Source organism: Cheilinus undulatus, linkage group 19 (assembly GCF_018320785.1).
Source record: "Cheilinus undulatus linkage group 19, ASM1832078v1, whole genome shotgun sequence".
NCBI classification, from domain to species: domain Eukaryota; kingdom Metazoa; phylum Chordata; class Actinopteri; order Labriformes; family Labridae; genus Cheilinus; species Cheilinus undulatus.
This window is the reverse complement of record NC_054883.1, coordinates 15,256,709-15,281,105: the sequence shown is the minus strand read 5'-3', so window position 1 is coordinate 15,281,105 and position 24,397 is coordinate 15,256,709. Positions and strand designations below refer to the sequence as shown.

Below are 24,397 nucleotides of genomic sequence, written 5' to 3'. Positions count from 1 at the left end.
ACAGCCACAGGTTTCCCTACCTCCACATTGCTACAGCGTTGACAGAGTTACGAGCAAAGTGAAATCTCATAGCCACAAAAGTTTCAAACATTTCAGCCATGTGGAGCCAAAATGGAACGCTGCTCTGAACTGTCCAATGACAATCGTCTGCTACTTCCTGTCAGCAGATACGCACACACATACGTCTTGCGTCATTACGTATTTCCTGTTCTCTACGACGTCCCCTCTTCTGCTCACCATCGCGCCGTGAAGTAGATGTTTTGGTGAAAAAATACGGTGTTAAAAAGGGACGTAAACACGTTTAAAACATGGCATTTCGACCGACTGGGACCTAAAGCGGCGTAGCGACGCCCAGAGGGAGGTATTAGGCGAAGGTTTCGGTTTATCTTTATGTCGTATTCCTCCGCATGTCCGCTTTCTTCGTAGATGGTCTCCGGCGAGCGTTGTCTGGCGGCGGACGACGAGTTCTCGACGAGTAATATGAAGGAGATGATCGGAGGTTGCTGTGTTTGCTCAGACGAGAGAGGCTGGGCGGAAAACCCGCTGGTGTATTGCGACGGACATGGCTGCAATGTCGCCGTGCACCAAGGTAAGCTGTGCTGTTAGCTCGATAATGAGTTAGCAGTTAGCCTACGGGCTAGTTAGCGTTGTCTTGTTACAAGGTTATGGTGCGCTCGTATGGAGCCTCCTCCTCTGGCTGCCCTAACCAAGGCCAGGCTGAGGTCAGGCTCACCCCGTATAGCAGGGCAGTCCTTTACTTTGGTTCAGGCAGCTCACTTAGCCAGTTTAATCCGCTTTGGACCTAAGTTAGCAGCTGGATTTTGAACACATTGTTGAGGAGAGGCGTGCTTTTCATATCCTGTGTCAGAAGCTGTCATATGGTACACAGTCAGAGTCCCCTCATGGTCTTTCTTGCAAGCGATTTGGAGCAATGGTAAATCAGTAACAGTTCAAATTGTATGACAGACACATTGGAAAAATGTTGGTTTTTATGTTGAAAATATAAAATCTAAACATTTCACCAATAAAAACATTGACTTCTAATAGCCACATGTAGGCTTGTAAAGTGACAGTGATCTGCTGCAAACACAGTGCTCACCCTAAATGACTCATATGATGACGTTCACTGTTTACAAATGCCACAGCTGGCCATGTGTCCAACCCTGTAAGAGCCTGGAAATTATTTGCATAGTCAGCAACTTAAACCCATGCAGAAGTACGTCAGTGCATTTGTAACATGAGTTTATTTGCATTACGTTTAACTACTCCACGGGATCATATGTGTAATATTTTAAAAATAGCCAGACTGAAAGACACCTGGCAGTTTTAAGATCTTTTAAAATGCTAAATATATGTGCCCTGTATGTTTTTGTCGTTTCAAGTAACAATATTAGCACTGACAGGTCTTATATTTGTATCACACAAACATTTGGCCAAACTCATAGTATTATTATTCGGTAATGTAACATTAAATTTGGGTAACACTGTTCCCACATCAGCCTGTTAGAAATCATTACTCAGCAGAACATAAGGCAGAGATCAAGTGCATTTATACCCTAGGCTCTATAAGGATCTACTTAAACATTATGTATGCCCGGTTTAATATCACTAACTGCGAGAGTAAATAAGCATTCAAATCTAATAGTCTTTTGTTTATTAGATTAGGTAAAATGCTTACATTTAAACATTCAGATGTTTTAACATTAAATAGCCTATATGTGGGATAATGAATAATGTAGCACAGTGTGTTCCTAATTAAACTGATAATCTTATATGTCAGCAGCATTTAGACTATATGTCTTTGATAAAATAAAAAGGAAATCTTCAACAGTTTCAGTAGAGTCGCTTTTTGTGTTCAAAGTCAATAGAATAACTTGCATTATTAAAAATTTAAGGTCTTTTTTAATGAGTAATGTCAACAACAACCAAAGGAAAAACATTTATGTGCAAACAAATGATTCAAAAAGACCTGGTCAGTATAAAGGAAATGTTAGTAATGTTTTAAAAAGTTCAGTTAGTCTGTCCCTGGTGTCCAGAGATTGGATTTTATCATAGATTTACTGCTAAAGTACTTGTACTGCCAATTAAATTATGTACTCACAAATCAAAATTACTGTAAAAATATCAGCAAAAATACATCACAAAGGAAGCTGCCTGTGGCCTGCTGTGTTCTTTCTTGTGTACTGCCCATCAGCCTTCAAATCTCAGCTCTAAATAAAATAACAAGAGATGACAATGTAATTGAGGGTTAATAAGTGTATAAATATAAAGACAATTTCAACACAGAGCTCTGTAGTATGAACGAGAAGGTTCAGCTTCGTAGGTCATGGCTGTCAACTCCTCCACAGACCAAACCACGCCACTCTGAGACAAAGTAGCAAATATCACACGACTTAATTGAGAGAATGAGTCTGTTGTACCTGTCATTTTATCAACACACCTCTTTTTCCTCATACATCTGTTACGGTCTTGTAGTTGTTTATCATGATTGCAGCTTTTACTTAAGCTTGAGAAATGCCATTGGCTGGCTGAAGTCTTCCACAAAACATAACATGAGCGCATCTCTTGTCCTCAGTTTTGGTATTGAGCAGGCTGATGTTCTCCACACTGGTATCATTGCAAACATCGTGTACTAACTGTTGCTAAAGGTTTGCTAGCTTTTTAAGTCATATGCCTCATGAGAGTTATAGTAGCTGTTGTGAAACAGTTGTTGCTGTAATCTGACCTGCTTTGCTGACAAAGCCAAAGCTATGGCTGTTCATTATCTACTCACTTTTTTTAGGGGTGCACGATATTGGAATTTCTGTCAGTACCCAATATGATGGTATTTTTGCATTTTTTATTTTCCAATATCGATACAGATATTTAAATGTAGCGTGGACCTAAAACTTCAGTCCTTAAAACACACAATTAACAGATTGTGGATTAACATATTTACTAACTTCAGACCTTAAAACAGTGTTACAAATGTTGATGAATAAAGAAGAACAATTCAGCTGATGTGGGTCTGTTGCTCCAGCCTTAAATTCCACTAAATTATCAACCAATATTTACAGTTGATATAGGTGTATTTTTGTGGCCAAATAATTGGTTGCAAATGCTGGCTAAAATTTTGAATGTGCCGTTAAGATAATTCATTTTTTAAGTAGGGTTGTTTCAATTCAGATACCAAGTATCACATATACGTCTGATACTGCTTAAAATGCATACTGGTATCGGCCAGTACACAAGTTTATGCACCAATCCGATACCATTTGGCTTTATATTTTGCTTCGTTTAGCCATGCTAAATGTTAGCACTTTAAACCGAAGAATCAATTCTTCTTTGCTGCTTCTTTGGTTCTTCTTAGCACAGTGAAGACGAACCAAAGAACCCACTGCAACAGTAAAAAGTGGTGTTTGTGTGACAGTTTTTCTCAGAATCTGATCGTTAAAATGTCTTCCAGATGGGCACTGTTGTACACGACAAGAAGTGACACAGTGTATCAAAAGTTAAATAACTTTTGAACCATAAATCGTTGCCTCTGACTTGTTTTTCCTCTGAAGCTAATGGGTGTGGTTTACCATTGATGCTATTGATGCCTTTGAATCCCGTGTGGCAGCATTTTCAGCGAGCCTGATTGTTTATCGCTGCTAGCTTGAATGCTAACCGCCATATTGTTACCCCCTGTGAGTGTCTGTCAACCAATGGCAGGCTGTTCCGTAATCACGTGATGCTGCCCGAATAGAGCATAAAGGAGAGATAGAGAGAGCCTGTGATGCAGCCCCCTTAGAGTGCAAATATAATGCTAAATCAATCAAAATATTGCAGCCCAAAACAGCGTTTGCACATTGCAAAAGTAAAACATCATTCAAGTTAGGAATTGTCTGCAACAGGAGTTTGCTTTAGTACTCCCATTTAAGGATCAATTGATCCTCTGTTCTGGTGTAACTTCACCTACCTGTGAAGTGTGAAGACAATGATGCAAGATCACATTTAGAGCCTCTATAATAAACCTCATTATTTGGTTTTTACACAAACATTATGTAAAAGGGGTGAATTAAGTGCATGTAGAGGTGCAGGCTCTTGCTGTGCTTGGGTATGGGCACTGATAAGTGCTTGGTTGACCTGTATAATGTGGTTCTGAAACACCTGGCAGTAATGCTGTATACTGTGGTTAATTTCTGGGAAGGTTTAATGTACTAAAAAATTAGTATTGCCCACCATGCAACTGCTGTAGTTGTGATTAGCTATAGTTTGATCCACAGTAGCTTCTACACAGTAACTTCTTATACAGCAAAGCATTCACAGATTATACATGCCATCTGTTAGCATGAAAACACTCAAAACGTCAAGAGTTTAGCTCAGGCAGCCATTACAATGAAATTAATCTGGTATGTAGCATTTGAAGAATATTTGAACCACTAGCTACTTAAATTTATTTTTTCTTCCCTTAAAATCTGACACCAGTTTCTTCATTTGAACTTGGTAACCTTTGGATTTTTTCCCCCTGAGATCAGGATTATAGCCGTTTATTCTCACGGATTATGGGCTTTCGTCTGATCAGAGATAATCTGAAAATGTGTAGAGGTAGGCTATTTAGGGTGGTGCTACTGCATTAAGGGTTGTACTGCCTGTACTCAAACTTCAACTCCAATACTCTGTCTTATATAGAGATTTTGCAACAGTGCTAGTAGAAGGAGTGCAAATCACCAAGAAAGCAAAGCGCTCTATCCATTCCACTAATGCACTATCATCATATGATTTAACATGGTCTGCCAGAGTTGCTTTATCAAAAGGGTGTTTTTGTAATCTAACAGCACTAGCGTCACGCACAAACTTGCTGTGCTCGTATTTACACAATCACTGTTTTGCCTCTGTTACTTCTCTGTCACTACCTTAGCTACTGGCTGAACAACAAAGCGATATAGCGTCCTCATTTTGCCCTTGGTACCGTAATGCAAAAACAGCACATCAGAATAATAGCTAGTCTTTCTGCTATGTAATATACCTCAGCTTTATTAGGCCCCAAACCTTGCATAGCTTCCTGTAACAGCTTTATAATCCATGTCCACAAATCCTTGTTTGCAAAGTATGCACACGAATTTCACTGGTGCACCACTGCGGGCACAGCTCATCAAACCATGCCCACAGTTTCCAAAACCGTTCCTGTGGTTTACAAATCTGTGGGCATGGACTATAAATGCAAAAGCACAGCTGAGGAAACCTTGCACATGGATTTGCAAAGTGTGGGTACAGATTTGCAAACAACTCTTGATCACTTTGTTTACAGGCGTCATGTCCTTAATCAAATAATGAGGAATGGCCTCTGTTACTTCTCTGTGCAGTTCCACTCACAAAGTCTTGTCCAATGTCTTAGCACCCAGTTTTTGCTAGCTGGAGCTTCATCTGATTGGTCAAATATTGCATGCAGACAGAGTGCTTGGCTCTTCTATTTTAAATGCTTGCATGCTTTTTTAAAATTCATCAGTGTTGGTGTAATATTCCTGCTTTGCCAACATTTTGTCTAATCTTTGACTATGAAAATCAAACAATCACCTTGTCGAACAGGTGACTAATTGCCTGGTAAAAAAAACCTCTTTTTTAAATTGGGGATGTATGATATTATCTGTCTGGTATCGATGTCGACAGGTATCAAAATTTCTGCTGATATTTACATCTGATATTTTACCTGTGTATTTCAGCGTATATTGACTGTAAATTATGTCCTTATTTACTTAGAAAGTAGTGTAGTTTTAGGCTGAACCAACAGACTTGTGTCAGTTGAAGTCTTTTTTCTTTATTTATCCTCATTCTTTAAACTTTTAAGGTTTTTTTAAGGACTAATGTTTGCTTCCTTGGTCATCCTCAAACATTTACGTGTGTCCAAAAGGACTGAAAATTCTTGTCCGAAAAGCATAATTAAATATCAGTATCGATATCAGCTAGAATGAAACTAAATATCGGCATATCAGATACTGGCAGAAATCCAATATTGTGCATCCCTATTTTAAATCAAAAGTTATGTATGATATATGCCACAGCAAACACACATCTGCTACTGACATCTGCTCACCCCAGATTATTTGCTGATGGCTGACGTTTGTCACCAAGACCAACATTGGTTGATATTAAACTGATGCAACAGCACATCACCTCTCAGGTGTCCTTTGCAAACTCATATTGCGATAAGAGCTTAATTTTGGTACACTTGGGTCATATCTATATCATAACTAATTATCTGCAACACTACTGGTCTGTGGGTCTGTAATTGTCACCATAGAAAATACAAACTGTGTGGTAGTTGCAGAGAGTGAAGATCATCAGAGCCAGCAGAATGTAAGATAGCCTTGTTTATCACCAATTTCTTGATTGTTTCCTCATCACACTGCTTTGTACTCCATGCTTTGCTCTGGAAGTGGGACATGATGTAAAAAACTGTCCTGACTTGAAAGCAGCAGCATAAGATGCTGTGATGAAAATGTTTGCCTTTGTGTCAGGAACACATGTGATTCAGCCATATCAACTGACCATATCAACAAAATAGCAGAGAAAACACATTGGCAAGCAGGAACCATGAAGAAGCACTTATACCCCTTTTCCATCAGAAGAATCAGGTGCTAATTCAGTGCTAGTGCTAGTGCTTAGTTGGTTCTAATCACATTCTTTGTAAGAACCGGTTTGGTTTTCCACCTTCAAGAAGCCAAGTTGGAGCCACGTCATTGCGTCACCTTAAAATGTCAGTACATCACAGTGGAGGAGCTCATCGTTGCAAGTGATGATCCCGGCTTTGCAAGCCTGCATAAAGATCCAGAGCCAAAAAACCCAACTGCTACAGGCTATCCGTCTTCGTCATAGTCACAGGGAATGGCGACAGGGAAGACAGGTAATTATCAAAGACGTTTTGATTCATATCAATGAACCTATTAGTGTTAGCATTTGTTACATAGCAGTTAAACAAATGCAATAAGTTGACGATGATATCTTTATCGTTACAGATGGTCTTAAGGCTGACTGCGAGGAGGTGCCTCCTAAAAAGAAATGACTACAAGCTGGAGCTGAGCAAGAAAATGCCCCTGACCTGCTGTGTACTGCATGATATTTGTGAGGAACATGGGGATAACTTCACTGAGGAGCTCCCAGGCACACATGTACACAATCAGCCTCCTGTCCAACTATTTACCTGAGAATGGTAATCCAGAGGGATAACTTTGTGTGTGACTGAAGGCATGCTGTTCTATCCAAATAAACTGTCATGAGATGTAAAGATGTTTGTATATAAACAGTCCTTTTCATCATGCTGTTGACTTTTAGTTGATGCTGTAATTGATGCTCAAGGACGCATGACAAGTTACTGTGATATTCACATTTTTTGTTTTATACCTAGCGCTGTTGTTTGACATGTTTCAATAAATTGTTTGAGATGAGAAAATCACCATTGCATTCTTCTAACTCTAACTCTTGTTGAAACTAAGAATGTGTGGATCTACTCATTTATGACACTTTTAGCCCCTTTTTATTACTTCGTTTGGTCATTTCTGCAACATTTTCTGCCCCTTTTGCCACTTTTAAAACAATTTTTGCCACTTATAACCCATTTTTCTACCTTTTGCCCCCTTTTTCATTTACCTGTTTTTGCCACATTTTAACCTCTTCTCCTGCACATTTTTTGCCCCTTAGTGCCAGTCCAAAGCACATTTTGCCACTCTGACCCCTTTTCATCACTTACTCTGGCCATTTTTGCAACATTTCTGCCAGTCTTAACCCATAAAAAAAAGATATATACTTATAATGGCTGATGAATAAATTTCTGTAAAAACAGATCAACATCAGATCATTCTAAAAGCTATTTAAATAGTTATTGTTTTGGGGTGGATTTAACAGCTGCAGACATTTGAAGCCAGAAGATACTCTTAAAACCAGAGTCTGATTGGCCCTTGGGCCACCAGTTGGTGATCAGTGCTGTAGATTATAGAAGAAACATGCATCTCTTTTCACAAATAACTTTTTATTTACACAAAGTACAAATGAACATAATTAGAAATAAACTTTTCAGCCAAACGATTTGGTTCAAGAGGAAGATGAGGCAGATTAGCTGCAGGATGGAACAGGTGATGCTGGCCGTGGTTACAGAGCCTCCAAATCCATGGTCGAAAACTCTAAAATGAGCAAGAAACATTGTTGATTAAGCATATTCATAGTAGGCTAACAACAGGGTGAAATAAAACTTACCAGGATCAGTAACGGTGGTCTGCAGGACGGAGCCGACCAGCATGGACTCCGTCGTGGCTGTGGTCGAGTTCAGAATGGCTGTTTTCCACTGTGTCATGATCGTCATGATAACCCCTGCCCCCTGACGTTGTTGGTGCTTCGCTCTGGCCCGTCAAAGAGTTGGCGCTTGCTAAGCTCCAGTTTTTAGCAACTGGAGCCAGTGCTTTGTTGTTGGAAACAGAAAGAACCGGTGCTAACCCAGGCACTAGCCTGGAACTAGCACTAGCACCAGCTTGGTCAAAAAGAGGCATCAAAGAACATGTTTCAAGATTGCACTGACCACATGCCAGTCCCTCACCTGTCTTGGATGTAGAGGTCATGGTACCTTCACTAACAGGTGGGGAATTTCCTGAATATTTTTCTATGATGCATCTTGATGCAGACGTGGGTGATTCTGTATTGATGCAGAGGGAGTACATCATTGATGCAGACATACGCTGCTTCCGTATTTTCCCCCTGCAGCTGGACCTACCACAGATAATCAAATAAAAACCAGTTTCTCCCAAAAACAGAGCTGCTTTAGTGCATTTCAACAGTAGTCTTTTTTTTTATGATGCAGCTCTTCATGTTTTTGCAGTAGCAGTGCAGTGATTCCCATCAGATACCTAGTCATAGTCTAAATTGCCCCACCAATGTTAAATTTTCATAAAGTTGACATCCCATTGGGCTGCACAGCAGTGAACATGTATGTGCACGTGAGCCATGCTGCAAGCACAGAAGCCCCCACTTATCAAACCAGTGCACATTCGTGTGTAGAAATCATCTTATGACAAAACAGTCGTCATTTAGATAACATACCCCTAGATATTCATGGTTCAACCGCTATTGCTCCCAGAGTTTACAACATGGAGGTATGCAATTTACCAAAATGACCTTCTCCCTCTCCAGGTCATAGAAGTAAAAGAAAATTAATCAGTTTTTCAACCTGAAAAGTGGCATTAAACTAATCAGTAACACTGCATGTGGAAGGAAATCAGCACTGTGGTTAACAACAGTGTTGGACAACAAAACTCCAGCTGATATTAAAATATACAATTTTAACATCTGTGATGCAGAACATTGATTTTATCCTAATTCTTTACATTTGTATTACAGTAAAATCAATATTCTTTATATTTGGTCTTATAAAGATGTGGTCAACTCTTAAAGACCCTGTAAAGGGAATCCAACCCTTTTGTCTTAACACACTAGATATGTTGAAATATGGTTGTTGTAAACATGTGAAAACACTGAGATCTACATGTGACTGAAATCTGGATTTAGATCGTTCTCACCTCCTTCCTGGCTGGGTTTAATGCAAATATGTTTGCTTGTGATGTCACCAGCCCACAGTGGGGAACGACCCCACCCCTCTAACATTACAGTATAAAATCACAGAGCAGTTCATCTCAGCACAGTCTGTTGTTAGCTGATGTCACTGCCTTCATTGAAAGTTAACAGTCATTTAAATGCTGTTTTTTTGTTCATTGTGAGGTCAATTTGCCAAATCTATCAGCCACAGTGGTCTATGGATCATTTAAAGCATCAAAACAGAGATTTGAGACAGAAAATGGACTTTGTCTCTTCTTTTAAGGTCAGTGTAAGGTCAAGGAGCAGGTTAATGGCTTGAGTGCTTTCCTCAGTTCAGATTTTAGCATTTTATATTAATCTGAGAGGACCGTTTTTCTCTTGAGTGGACGTAGCTTCTGCTCATTCAACAGACATGCCCACGCCATCCTGGAGCAGATTTTACTTCCTCATTTTTCATGATTCTGAAGCTTAATTTTATAAACTTAGAGATGTTTTATTTGACTGAAATTTGACCTGGGGTTTCATAACACAGCGATCTGTTGTACAACAAACCTAAATGCAGATTTATTTTCACTTTACAGGGTCTATAAGATATTATCAAAAAAGTTTGTTTTGGCTCTTAAAACCATGATATTTCCCAAGCGATACTGAGGTGTACAACGGAACTTGAAAAATTACTGAAGCGACCTGTATTTAATTTTATACAAATATCAATAGCCTTAAGAAACGCCTGATGCATGATTTCCGATAATATATGATGCAACAACGCTGTACAGTAAAGTATTTTTGCTGCTGGTTATGCAAATTGACACTAGAATGCATCACCAGTGAGCGAGACATTGTCTCAGGGGATTATAATATTTTGGATCACAGGCATCTGTGTCAGCTGTCGGTGCAGTGATGTAAAAACAACAACAGTGTGTTCAGCATTCTGTCAGATCAAAACATTGTTCATGCTTCCTCTCAAAGCAGTTAAGTTACAGGTTTGCCATCTGCGTGTGCATGAATTAGTTTAAAGTGAAGTCAGATTTACTGTGGTTTCAAAATCTCTGTGAGCGTATTTTGTTTCCTAACACTGTTGTTGTAGCTGCTTAGTCTTACTCTAATGCCTCTCTGTCTCTCCTCAGCCTGTTATGGAATCGTGCAGGTGCCCACGGGTCCCTGGTTCTGCAGAAAGTGTGAGTCTCAGGAGAGAGCAGCCCGTGTGGTGAGTCCCACTATCCATCACCACTCATCTCAAAGAGTAAACTTGTGCTAAAAGACTGTTTGATGAGGATTGAATAGTTATGCTCTCGAACAGTGGCATCATTTATAAATACTAGAGCTCTGTGTAAGACTCTTTTCTTAATCCTGCTTCTGCTGGATTTCTGACCATTAACGCCCCCTCCTGTAGTGTGTGCCATACAGTCCCACCTGCACCCACAACAGGTGGGTTAAATTCTGCCTGCATCCTGCACGGATTCTGACAATGCATGTTCAGTATTCAGGATAACAGTGTGTTTGATTAAATGCAATATTTATTAGTTCACAGAAGCTCCACCCAGATTAAGTCTCCTCTCTAAATGACAGAAACCCTAAGAAAACCACATCCTTGTCATGCTTAATGGCTGGATGGATAAAAAAGCATCTGAGAGTCTCAGATTTAACTCCTAGTTATGGCCTAGTAATGGCAATGTCAAAGTAATATTTACTGATGTATTTATACATAATTTATAATTGTTCATATTTTATCATTTTTTTACATTTTAAAGTCATACAGAGGGGACCCTGTTTCCAGATCTCTAGAAAGTTCATGCTTCATAAAACCTCCAGCACAATTCCATCAGCTCTCACAGACAGTAGGCTCATCTTTACTCTATTTATGCTGTGCTATTGAAGTCCTCATCATTAGATGCTTAATGCAATAAGGCCAACTTGCCTCGAGAGGGGTCTTTTTTTCCCCATATAACTGTATGTGGGCTCAGTGTCTCTGTGCACCAGTGCATATGTGTGGTGATTGGTCAACAGTACAATAAGGAGGGCATTACAGTGGTGCACGCACTTTTATGTGGTGCTTTGACAAAGCATCATAGAAGTCCAGCTTTAACCGGTGTTTTGTTGATTTGTGCTACCTATCAAGATATGCTCCTTTTCTCCTTGTACACTTTGGGTAAATGGTTAGGGTTAGGTTTAGAGTCTGCTATTGTTTAAAACAGTTTTTGAGAAAGAAACAGAAATAGTTAGAACACCAACTCTAACGAGCTCGTAGAAAATGGAATACATTAAACTTGAGCGTGACGTCATTCGCAGCTCCAACATTTGACTTCTGAGGTAAATGGAACATAGCAGAAGGCCCCAAATTATGACTGGGCTCTACATTTTGGGATTTTATAGAAAATCTGTACATATTAATGACATTTTAATGGCAGTTTTGAATGAGTACACCAAAGAAGTCTACTGAGGGGTATCAAGGACAATTGAAGCAACGGTGTGGTGTGCAAATTGAGACAGACACGCCCCCAACTGTAGTAATAAGATACAACAAATTAATGCCAGGTTAGGACTTGCATCCTTTGTGAGTCTATTAAAGGCATGGAAGACATCCGTAAAAGCAAAATATAGTCAAGAATCTTGTAACGTTTTGGGTAATGTCTCTGAAGCCAAGCTGATAAGACGTTTGTTGAGTGTCACTCCTCACATTTTAAACAAACAGTACAAAATGCAGCTCTGATAATTGGTTTCTTTCAGTCTCTAAAGGCTGGCTCAGACTACGCAAATTCAGCCAGACGTAAGCCCGACTGCGACGTCGCAGCTCGTCGTCAAAACTCGGGCCCGATTTTGAGAGTTGGGAACGACAAACCGTCTTGTAGTGTGACATAAATAATGACATGTCCAAAACTCCTTACGATTCCTTGCAACCACGATTCAACAAGACTAGCATGTCAGAATTTTTCGTACATCGTCGACTAGTTTGACACCCTGACCTGAAGTTAGTGACGTGACTCCTGATGTCTAACAGGGGAACATTTGCTCATTATCTTTGCATCATCATTTACAAGATTTACCACTTTTATCCCCTTTTATCCCCTAAAACTAATGTGTACATTTTATTTATGTTATCACATGCTTACCTTAAGTTCTATCTGAAGGAGAGCCAGTCCATATTGTCCTCCTCTTGATACATCCATACTTATTATCCATAATTCAATCCATATTGTTTCTTATTTTCCTTTTTTTTCTTTTTGAGCAAAAAGATTGCTACAATCACATAGATTGCTTCTGTTGTAGAGTGATTGACACTCTTTGGCTCGCTCCCCGACAACCTGTGAACTCGTACCCAGTTGCGGAGACGGTGGTGATGTCAGCATACACTGAGCGGTCCTGACCACTCTTGTAGTGTGGCCAGGCTGTCGGTCAAGACGGGATAAGATTTTGGTCCCATAGTCTAACATGGTGCCATCGTGAACGACCCAAAGAATCGTGTAGTCTGAGCTGGCCTTAAATGTGTGTTCTCAGCTGTTTCTGAATATTCTAGTTGATTTGTTATAAACGCACAAAAATAGAAGAGGGGTTATTATTTAAGACAGCCTGTGGATTCAGATATTTGTTTGCTGTCTATTCAGGATGAAAACAGGGATAGAGACAGTGTGTTTTTTTTCTAATGTTATGTCGCATAACAGTGATACTTAGGATAAACTATGGAAATAATCTAATGCCATCCAGTTTGAAGTCATCACAGTGTGATTCTCAGGAGTTCCAAAAACATTAAATCACTTCAAATATGACAACAGGGATTTATAACTTTTGCTTTTTTTACATAAGCAAATCTTTTACCATTTAAGAAATAAAACCTTGTTGAATTGGATATTAGATTATTCACTTTGGTTAACCACTGTGTATTGGTGCAGATGTTGAGAAAGCTGCAAAGTTGTGTTAAAGTTAGGATTTTTGGAGCCTTCATTTAACTTTTAAAACAAGAAGCCCACAGTAAATTTTTAATATGTTGAAATATAGTATTTATGAATGCAGTAATGATATGTTTGCTTGGCTGAAGCTGCACAGAGAGAAATTACTGAATAAGTGTGCACAGACCTCCCGGCCATTGCCACTTTTTCAGAGCAGCTCCCTACACTAACAGTGCTTTTCTATAATCTCTATAAGTATTTTATTCAAGATGCAACCATAGTCCACCAAATGATTTAATCCTGATTACAAATCTCTGAAAGATTATCATTAATGCTGCCAGAGTGTGGCCGGTTAAATAGACCAAATGCCACTTGTTGTTTGTCTGTTGTGCAAACATTAACATATCTTGCCTACAATTTGCAGTGCTCATGTCATGAACACAGGACTAGAAAACACTTCATTCCCAACAAGCTTTTATCAAACTCACCCTCTGCACAGACATCTGAGTCTCCTCACTTACAGATGACCTGATGGGGCTATAGAGCTGCAATCTTTTACACGCTATTGCTGTGAACCTGAGCGCTAACGCTGCACTAATATCGCTTGCTGAGTTTCAACTTCATCTGACCTCGGCAAACTTCTGAAGACCTGTCGAGATTTTGTCAGGGTAAGATTTACATGTGTAGTTGTTGATACAGGTGTTAGGAATGATCTGTTCACCTTCGGTGCTCATGCACAACGAGGGCAAAGTTTCTCCTGCAGAAATTTAACAAGATCACTAGATTTTCCATAAATCTACTGACCTGACAAGGGAAACCAGGTTTGTCATTTATGAGCATTCCCAAAATTAGTTGAGTGAAGAAAAATAGCAGGGACACGTCGCTTCAGTACACCTAAAACTTGTCAAGGAGGGTCAAGTTGTTGGGAATCTTTGTTTCACAGAATTTAATGTCTCATTTAAGGAGTCTCTGTGTTAGTAATTTGACCAGTCTGAATTGCAGCCTGTGCAATCAGCAAATAACTAAATAAGTTTCTGTACTTCCTGTAGTCATTTTTGAACGTTGAAAGATGACATGGATCACAAACTTTTCCAGAGAAAGCCTCGATCAACAACTTGGACAGAAATCTGAATCTAAATAACTGGCAGAATTGTTCTTTCATGGCTCCTCTGTTTTTCAAGAGATACTAAGCTGGGGTATTTCTATCTGAAACATTTTAAGCCATCTATGAGATGGAAAGAAAATTAAAATTAATTTGTACAGACAGTTAGCATCAAGTTCAGACAGACTTGACAGCACCATTCATAAAGTACCCAAGTATTCATAAAAGATGCTGACATTAACGCTTTTCTACTAATGGGCATGAGCGCTCACTTTGTCATAACTCTGCAGCTGTGAGGCAGTCTTCTGTGGTAACTGTTTTGTGCCCCTTATCTGGACTGTTTATCTATAAGACAGCAGTTGCCAGCTCACATTTCTGAAAAAAGAAAGCAAATGACAGTTACACACCGCTCCTGTGAAAACTCTGGAGTAATGACAGTTCAGCCCCAAATTTCAACACTCCTCATAAGTTGCATCCTACCCACTATTAAAGTTGCTTTTCTCTGTCAGGGTTGCTCGGCCTCATGCTTCACAATCAGCTTGCTGATTTTCTCTGCCACGGTTACATCAAGCAGCGTATGTTAACACTGCTAACATCAACAAATGAGAAAAGAGGGGTAAAGAGGGTTACACTTTATTTATTTTTTCGCTTTTTATGCCTTAGCTGTAGAGGATAAAACTGATGGAAGAGTAGGATTAGGTAACTTCCAGTTTCCACATACAGCGCCCTGATCGCCGGCGAATCATACTGTGGAGCAAATCGCTCCCTCTCTAGTCAGTCAGAGCAGTTCCACTGCCCACACTCCCGTCCGGCAGCGACGAGTCCCTGAAGTGCCACTCCCCTCCACTTAGTTCTAGATGTGCTGCAGGTCTATTTCCAGACCACGTCAATTCCCGTCGATCAGAAAGCTCCAAACAGGAAGTGACAAGCATAGAATATCCGGTTCTTTCATAAAACAATACAATGCACAGACTCCCAATCGTACATCATCACTATATCAACGTTACGTCTCATCCTGCAGCAAGAGCAAAGGGTCACAGAGAGGTCAGTGGGTCGCAAAGCTACAACAGTGCCATTGATGAGGAAAAGTTAACTTTTGAGGACATTTAGCCAAAGAATTTGATATAAAACCACAGCTCCTTTAAGAAAACATAACCTTTTCACTTCCTAATGTACTCACCCAATGGCGGACGCAATAATGTCATGGACTTATACCGGAGTGGATTATAGATTAACCCCAAAAGGTAAAATAGTTTGCTGCTGACATACTATTCATGTGTGAACTCACAGCTCTCCCGTGATCTCTGCCCACTGATCTGGGCTGCACGCTGTGGTGCAGCGCTCTGGACACGCTTCCAAAGGGCGAGGTTACTTTCGGTCAGAGCAAACCTGTGGCGCTTCAGTGCGCAGCGCAGTTGTCGCATGTGGAAACTACAGGTTAGAATGGGGTGTGTATGGAGGATGTGATATAACTACAACAGCTATCTGGTACATGTAGGGTTTACCTTTATTATACACCATAACCTACATGATGCTATACATGAATTGAATACTAATGAGTAAACTGTATATTTAAGTCCTACCCCCCCCCCAAACCAAACACATCAACAAAATAACCGGTCTTCCAACTCCTCAGTGATAAATTGGGACTTAAAAACCTCATATTTGTCAACCAGTCAGTTTTGTTTGCTGAAAAATTTGCAGTACAGAATGTGACAACACAAATAAGGATACACAATATTATTGGCATTTTATTGGTATTGACAGATATTAACATTTCTAATGATATTTACCTTTACCTTACCTTTTCTCAGCGACACTTGTTTTTTTTTCCTACAATAAAAAGGTGTGTATATATTGGTTTCTGTGATAGCTTAAATGAGTTTGGAAATATCAAGTATCAGCAAAATTCCAAGATATTGCATCAGAGGCTGTTCAATTAAGTGAAAGCCATAGTTACGATTTTTTTTGTTGGTATTGAAATCTGAATGATTAAACACGATTACCCTGTGATAATTCAACATCAGCATATGTGCATAAATTTCACCAAATTTGTCACCAAATTTCACCAATCCTATCGTGTTGCCTTGAGGGGCAAACTAAAATAAAAAAGGCAAGTTATTTTCCATCGTTCTAGGTCCGACTCTTCAGAAGCAAAGAGTCTTTTTATGACTGAAGTAATTTTACCTTTGTTATTAACCAGTAGCTACCTTTCTCACAGTGATAATTTAATTAAAATGATCTTGTTTTCATAAATGTGGGGAGCTAAAGACATTATTGAAACTGAAACTGGATTACTTATCCAGCACTATCATGCATCGCTAATCTCCAATTTCCACATACTCCACTTGTGCCTGGATTTGCTCCATCCTTGAGGCACACTGTGGAGCAAATCGCTCCCCTTTTCATCTTTACAGTTTCACTGCATGTGCTCTGGTCCCCCCTCGGGGCATCCCAGAAGAGCCGCTCCGCTGGAGATATGCGCCAGATCTGTTTTTAGCACCGACCACTACCAAATCACCAGACAGCCAGAAAAATATGCAATGCATGTGGTCATCTTCAAAATACAACACAATGCACTGACTCTAAATAGTAAATCATCACTATATCAGCATTCCTTCTCATTCTGTGCCACAAGCATAAGGTCAACTGGAGGTTAGTGGGTCACGGAGCTGCTACAGTGCCATCAACAAAGTAAAATTAACTTCTGAGGGAGAGAACCACAGAATTTTACATCAAACCACACATCTCTTAATTCAACATTTACCTTTTAATTCCATGATGGAAGCCATGAAATCATGAAGACAAATCAACCCAAAAAGATCCAGTAAATCGCTGTTTACATACTCTTCTCCAGTGAACTTGTCCGTTAGTGCTGCACAGTGCTCCAAAGCACAGCACTTACAGTGTGCAAGGTCCCTCACCGTTGGCCCGAGCAATAAGCTCCATAGGCAAGGATGTGGAAATTGGATGTGAAACAAAGAGAAAGGAGCACACATGAGCAACTGAAAAGGGCTCTGCAGCTCACTTTTGTGTCCTGATCCACCAGTTGAGAATCACTGGCCTAGCAGTTAGGCTTTACCCCATGTATGTGGGCAGCCTGGGTTCAAGTTTTGACCCTTGTACCATTTCCCACTCTCTTATCCCTGTTTCTGACTCTACCCACTGCCCTCCTCTATAATTGAGGCGTAAAATGCCTAAAAACAAATCTTCAAAGAAATCATAGAAATGCTGAGTAGAATCTTAACTACCTTTAGTGAGATTTACAGCAACTTAAAGATGAGACACCGCAGCTAATTTTTAAGTTGACACAGAATAGAATTTTCTGGCCAAGTTGAGAGGACAAAGTTTCATCAGGAGTTTTTCTTGCAGATACACAATGAAAGAAACTGTCTTAGGTGGCAGATAGCGAGGGAGTTTCCCCGTATGTCTCTGGCCCCATTCCTAGGTCAGGCCCACTCCACAATCAATCTGACACACTGACATATTTGTCATACTTTAGTGTTTCTTACTTATAAGTAGATAAGGCTGTATCTGATCTGATGTTTCTTCTCAACTTTCAGAGATGTGAGCTGTGCCCTCATAAAGATGGAGCCCTCAAGAGGACGGACAACGGAGGTAGAATCTCTCACACACTCTTTAACACACAGACATCTGTGGTGAGCCTCTTGTGTATTTTGTCATTAATTGCGTGTCACCGGCAAGTTTAAGGGGTGTGAGCGTGCTGGGAGAGTTATGTTGCTGTTTGTTGTGTGTGCTGCCTCTCTTCACTGACTTTGCCAGTTGCATGTTTTATGAGGTTGCGTATGTGTGTGTGTGTATGTTTATGAGGGGGCGGGCCAGGATGGGTATAGTGCATGGCCTGTGTGGAGTCTCCTCTCTGGGTTCATTGGGAGGTCAGCTTGGTGGAGACTGTAAATATTCTGTGTGCATGTGAGTTTGTGTCAGTGTGTGTGTGAGTCGGTCGGAGAGCGGCACAGCTGTGGGATTGTGTCCAGGCCTGCAGGGAGGCATCAGGACAACACTAACACGCACCGTTTTACTACTTTCTCTTTTATTTTACCCTTCCCATGACCCCGCTCTCTCCCTCTCTCACTCTTTTTTTCTTCCCATTTTTCTCTCACCGTCTCTTTCCCCCCCGACTGTCCGTTTCTCAGCTCCTGTCAGTTCCTCTTCACTTGTTGATCTGTGTGGTAGTCGCTGTTATTTCAGGTGGGACAGTAATAAAGCAGAGCAAAGGTATTAGTCTGAAATGGGTATTTGATCCTGGATCTTAAGACGAAGGGGAGAGACAGAAATTAATTTTTAACTGCTTGCCCTGCCCTGTTTTAAGTCATCTTTACTGGTAAATACTGTGTGTGAGTGAATAAAATGTTAAACTATGGCTTTTACATGACAATATTTTGAAACTTAAAAACGATTTGAGGAAAATCAAACCCTATCAAGGCCTGTTTCAATACCACAGCAGCCATAACAAGCCCTATGAACCCATTATTTGGATTTCTCGTTTTATTCACTACAAAGTTCCAGCAAACCTCTACATACAGTCTGAATTGCACAAATATGATGGCACCATTTTGATTATTGCCAACGTATTTGTGCCACTTAGACGGTGCTTCCCCCCTTTTGGCTGGCCGTTATTGGTTGGGACAGCCAGAGAGAGACATGCACCAAACAGGGGCCGAGACCGGGAACTTATCTTGCAACTAGTGTGTTGAAAATTACAGCCCTAGTGTTATGGCCGCCTTCTCTACAACTGAGCTGTTCTTTCTTTTTTCTTTTTGAAAACTTTTGCACATTTCGGTGCAGCTTTTTGGCAACCTTAAGTCAAAATCAGTTTTATACTTTATGGTTTATCATATTTAAGGCAGGGGTTCTCAAACTTTTCAGCCCATGACCCCAAAAATAAAGAGCCAGGAACAGGGACCTCCGCTTTACCTGAAGGTAGGTGAATACAGACGGAAAAATTCAAGAACTGCCATGTGCAGACTTACATTTTAAGGATGTTTTTCAATATAACTTTGATTTCAGCATTATTCTTACCAAATGAATGCTTTTATTTTACCTTTAACCAATTCTATGCATATTTTATAGTAAAAATTTACAGTCTGACATAATTTTAGAGTATTCTTTGGTTTTTGGAAGGCATCTGATGACCCTCTCTGTGTCTTGCAACCCCGTGACTAGAGATGGGATTTGAAACCCTTCAGCTGCTCAGATAAATGCTGAAAAGTGCTTCAAAACTTGGAAGAAAATATTAATCCAGTGTGGAAATCTGTGGTGGAATTAGCAAAATTGAAGTTAATCAGGGAACTTAACAAGCTGAAAATATGATGCATGTTTGAGTGAATATTGTTTTGTGGCCCATTTTTTACAAAACATCACGACATTCTGGGGAGAAACTGTACCCATCTGTTACGCTGTATAGCCTAGCTTTCTGACCAGTACAACCAGCAAGTCCTTCTCAAGGGAGCAGAGCTCGCTGAAATCACTGGAGGCTAATTTCACTACTGCTACATACCGAATATGACTCAACTTCAAAACACTGAAATATCCCTTTAAGAGAAAGTATTTCAGATAATCAGCAGCGCTCTGTAAAAGGACTTATACTGGATCAGGTGAATGCTGCCTTGGGACTTAATTCAAAAAGAACCACTTAGATTTTTCAGAATTTACCAAAATTAAAATAAATCCGCTCCTTGTGTCATTAAAAAAAACATTGTGTTGTTGAGTTGTTAAAAGGCTACCAATGTAAATGCAATAGTTTATATGATCGCAGTAGAAAGCTGCTATTACTTTTGTTAGGAAATGTTACCTATGTTTTTTAAATTTTATTAAAAACTGCAGATTTATAAAATAAAATAAAATAAAAAGATTAATCAGCAGCAGGTTCCCACAAGTCAACCATATTTGGTAGCTTTGACCACAGAATAAACATTTTGAACTTTAGTCTGTCATAAAAATGCTCCTTTTCTTTCACATCAGGCCCTCATGTCATGATTTAAAATGGACTTCCTGCATAAACAGCCATAAAGCCATCCTCCAAACTGACAGCCCTTTGGTTTTTATCTGTTAATTTGAAATAAAAACATGCTAAAGAAGCGTGATCTGCAGAATTCAAGCTCATTGTCTCCACACATCACTGAGAAAAGGATGCTCGTAATGCTTTGTTTGGCATTTGGGGGGTAAAAGTTTGCAGAGGAAGGCTGTGCCACTTTTATAGTCCTGTTTTATAGGCCTCTTCCAAATTCTTGGAGGGACTTCAAAACAACAACATGCCCCCATTTCACACCCGCCGCCTCCCTTCCCGTCCCGCCCTCTGCCCCCCTTCTGTCCCGCTCACCCAGGTCAAAGGCAGGTCAGGGGTTCAACTGTAAGTTTAAGCCTGTTTTTGTTTCCGCTACGGGGAAAAAACAGACACCTCCAGTGTGGCAGGAGACTCCCACCTCCGTTTGACCTCCTGTCGACCTCCTCCTGCTCCTCCTTGGCCCCGTCGTCAATTCTGCTGCCACTCCAGCAGGCCCCACTGTCATCCCGCCGCCCCCAGTTTGTCTTCACTGACAGGCAGCTGTGTGTTTGCGGGATAGATTAACAACCAGATTGCAATTTAACATATTTAAAATTCGACTTTTTCTAAGTTTAATGGGCTTTATTTTGATAGGCGAATGTTACTCAGAGGACATTTTTGGCACTTTTATGGTGATTTAAGATGACATTCGGGTTTTGTTCTTGCTCTTGTTTGTTCCAGAGAAGTTTTATACATAAAGCGTTTTAACTGGTTCATTTGAGGCTGACTTAAAGCAAACCCAATGCTGTGTAATGACATGGCTTGACCAGAAACACATGCAGTTGCTTTATTTCATCTTTCACCAAAAGCTTTGGAGACATAGCTGTGAGTTTGCTTGAATTTAATGAGCTGTGCAGATGAATGATTCATGTGTTCAGAGGAAATTTTCATTGGCTGCAAGGATGGGAATTGCAGCATATGATACGTTACAATGATACAGTGATTTTGTGTTATCTGGTATATAGCAAGGCAAACATACAGTGACGCATAAGGATATCTGATACCCTGACAAGTATGAAATGGCTCTTAAATTTCAGGATTATCATGCCTTAGTTCTTTATTTCTCTTCATTGCTTTCCAATATTGTCCCACCTTCCTCTTTTCTTCCATCCCACTGTCAACTTCTTCTTCGGACGACTAACTTCTGTTCATTCATGTCATAAGTAACTGTGAGGAATCATGCAGTCTTAGTATGAGTCAGATTGTATAGAGCACCATTTAAAACAAATAAATTAAAGAAGACAAAAAAATTTTACAAAATATGCCAGAAATGCATGATGGGGGATTTTAAGTCCCACGTTCTAGAGACTGTTATGAGTTACAGCTCTAAAGAATGCGCAGAAGAGGGTATTTCTCTGCTTAGTCCAGCTGATAAAATTCTGTAGGCGATATACGGCACAGGTTATCCGCTTTTGTCCCTCTTGCCATAAATTTCCAAGCATTGCTGTGCCTTAAAAGCCACAAAATACAGTTTTATTACACCTAAAGACTTAAGCATGTGCTTTTCACACATGTGCTCACTCTGAAATGTTAACTCACACTTTTGCTGTCATATGTGTAGAGGTTGATGAGTTTTTTTTTCCGTGTGTCTTTGCAGGCTGGGCTCATGTGGTTTGTGCCCTTTACATACCTGAGGTGGAATTTGCCAATGTGTCGACCATGGAGCCCATTGTTCTCCAGTCTGTGCCACATGAGCGCTACAACAAGGTAACACAATGTACAGTACCTAGATAAGGTATTCAACCCCTTGGATGTTTTACCCTTTTATCAATTTGTAATTCAATCATGGTCAGTGTAAAAAGAAATACAAAAAGTCTCTTCAATGTCAAAGTGAAAACAGATTTATACAAAGTAATGTAATTTAAATAAAAATAGGTAGATTATAAAAGTGACTGAATGACTATTCACCCTCTTTAAGTCAGTATTTAGTAGATGCTCTTTTGGCTGCAATCACAACTCTGAGTCTGTGTGAATAGGTCTCAGTCAGGCTTTTACATCTGGACTCTGACATTTTACTCCATTCTTCTTTGCTAAACTGCTCAAGCTCTGTCGGATTGCTTGGGGCTTTCCGTGGGAGCAGCCCTTTTTAGGTCCAGCCACAAATTATCTATTGGATTGAGGTCTGGGCTTTGACTCGGCTCCTCCTGAACATTCCCCTTGTTTTCTTTAAACCATTTCTGTGTAGCTTTCTCTGTACGCTTCAGCTCATTGCCCTGCTGGAAATAAATCTTCTCCCAAGCCGTGGTTCTCTTGCAGACTGAATAAGATTGTCCTCCAGGATTTTCCTGTATTTTGCCTCATTAAAGCTTCCAGGGCTGAATGCTAAGAAGCATCCCCACAGCATGATGCTTCCACCACCGTACTTCACAGTGGGGATGGTGTGTTTGTGGTGATGTCAGTGCTTGGCGTCATGTCTGATGGTCTAAAACAGGGTTTTCAAACTCAATCACAGCAGGGGCTGGATTTTGGATTCAGAACTAACCTGAGGGCCTAACAGGGTCACCGTTTTAATCATAAACAGTCAACTTCCTTTCACCAGTAATAAGATATGAAAAAAAAATGAGAAAAGTAAATTTATTAGTAGTTTAATGACTTTTCCTTAACAGTAACTTTCTTTTTGCCACTCTCCCATAAAGCTTTGACTGGTGAGGAACCTGGTCTTTTTTTTGTCTTCATGGTGTAATGGTAGCCAGGAGTTCTGATTAATCAGTGACTGGACCTTCCAGACACAGGTGTCTTTACACTAAAGTCACTAAGACACATTCACTGCACTCAGGCGATCCCCATTTCACTGACTGTGAGACTACTAGCACTACTACTGTGGACCTCTGTTGAGTTAGGTCAGTCACTTTGAAAGGGGTGGATATTTATGCACTCACTTATTTTTAACATATTTTTACTTTACTTTACTTTTTAGAAATCTGTTTTCTCTTTTTTGTAAAAAAAATTATATTGACCATGAGTGATTTATAAAACCATTAAAAGGCAGAAACATCCACGGGGGTGAAAACTTTTGTAGGCCAAACATTAAGACATGTTGTAAAATACATGTATGAGGAAATAATGGGGACGGAGCCTGTTCTTGAGATTACAACTTTCTCTTTTCTGTGTTTGTTTGAGTAGACGTGTTATATTTGTGAGGACCAGGGCAGAGAGAGTAAAGCAGCCACTGGAGCCTGTATGACCTGCAACAAACATGGCTGCCGACAGGCCTTTCATGTCACATGGTGAGACCCGTTTAAATCACATTAACCACACAAAGAGAGAGGCTGTCTTCAGCTCTACACCAAAACTCTGGCAAAGAGCTGAGCACTGTAAAGAGGAAAACTTCCAAAATAAAAGACTGTCAATTTTAACTTAATACATGCTCATGTACAGTGCTTAACAAATTTATTAGACCACCACCCAAAGTAAGGTTTATGCCACAGCTGCCCTAAATTAACAGCATTGGTAATTTCCAAAATCATTTTTTATGTTTCTGCAATGGTTAATACACCACTATGTAGAAGCTCTTTAACCCAAATGATATTTTTATTGCTAAGATATAGTTACTATTGTAATCCATGAATTTTCAAATGTACTGATTTACAAGAAAACTGAAAAATAGTAAAGCACATTATTATTTCTTGATAAATATGTCAAATGATAGTTATTTACTTGCATTCCTGAACAGAAAAATGGGTTTTTGTGGTTGAATGTTATGCTTGATTAATTTCTGACTTTTCAGAGAAGCCCAGTGAGCCGGCTCTAATTTGGGTATTAAAAAGTGAATTCAGTTTGGAATTCCTCATTCCTGTTCAGAAT

General features: G+C 39.9%; 1 protein-coding gene across 3 annotated transcripts in view; it reads left to right on the top strand.

Moving 5' to 3' along the window:
• Positions 1-213: 213 nt before the first annotated feature.
• Positions 214-24,397, top strand: part of mllt10 (MLLT10 histone lysine methyltransferase DOT1L cofactor) — an 83,669-nt gene continuing 59,485 nt past the window's right edge. For all 3 annotated transcript variants that reach the window (XM_041813872.1, XM_041813871.1, XM_041813870.1), the window contains exons 1-5: positions 214-589; positions 10,668-10,747; positions 18,090-18,144; positions 22,191-22,300; positions 23,717-23,820. In XM_041813872.1, coding sequence (XP_041669806.1) covers positions 427-589; positions 10,668-10,747; positions 18,090-18,144; positions 22,191-22,300; positions 23,717-23,820 — 512 coding nt within the window. In that variant the 5' untranslated portion in view covers positions 214-426. The remainder of the gene's footprint in view (positions 590-10,667; positions 10,748-18,089; positions 18,145-22,190; positions 22,301-23,716; positions 23,821-24,397) is intronic.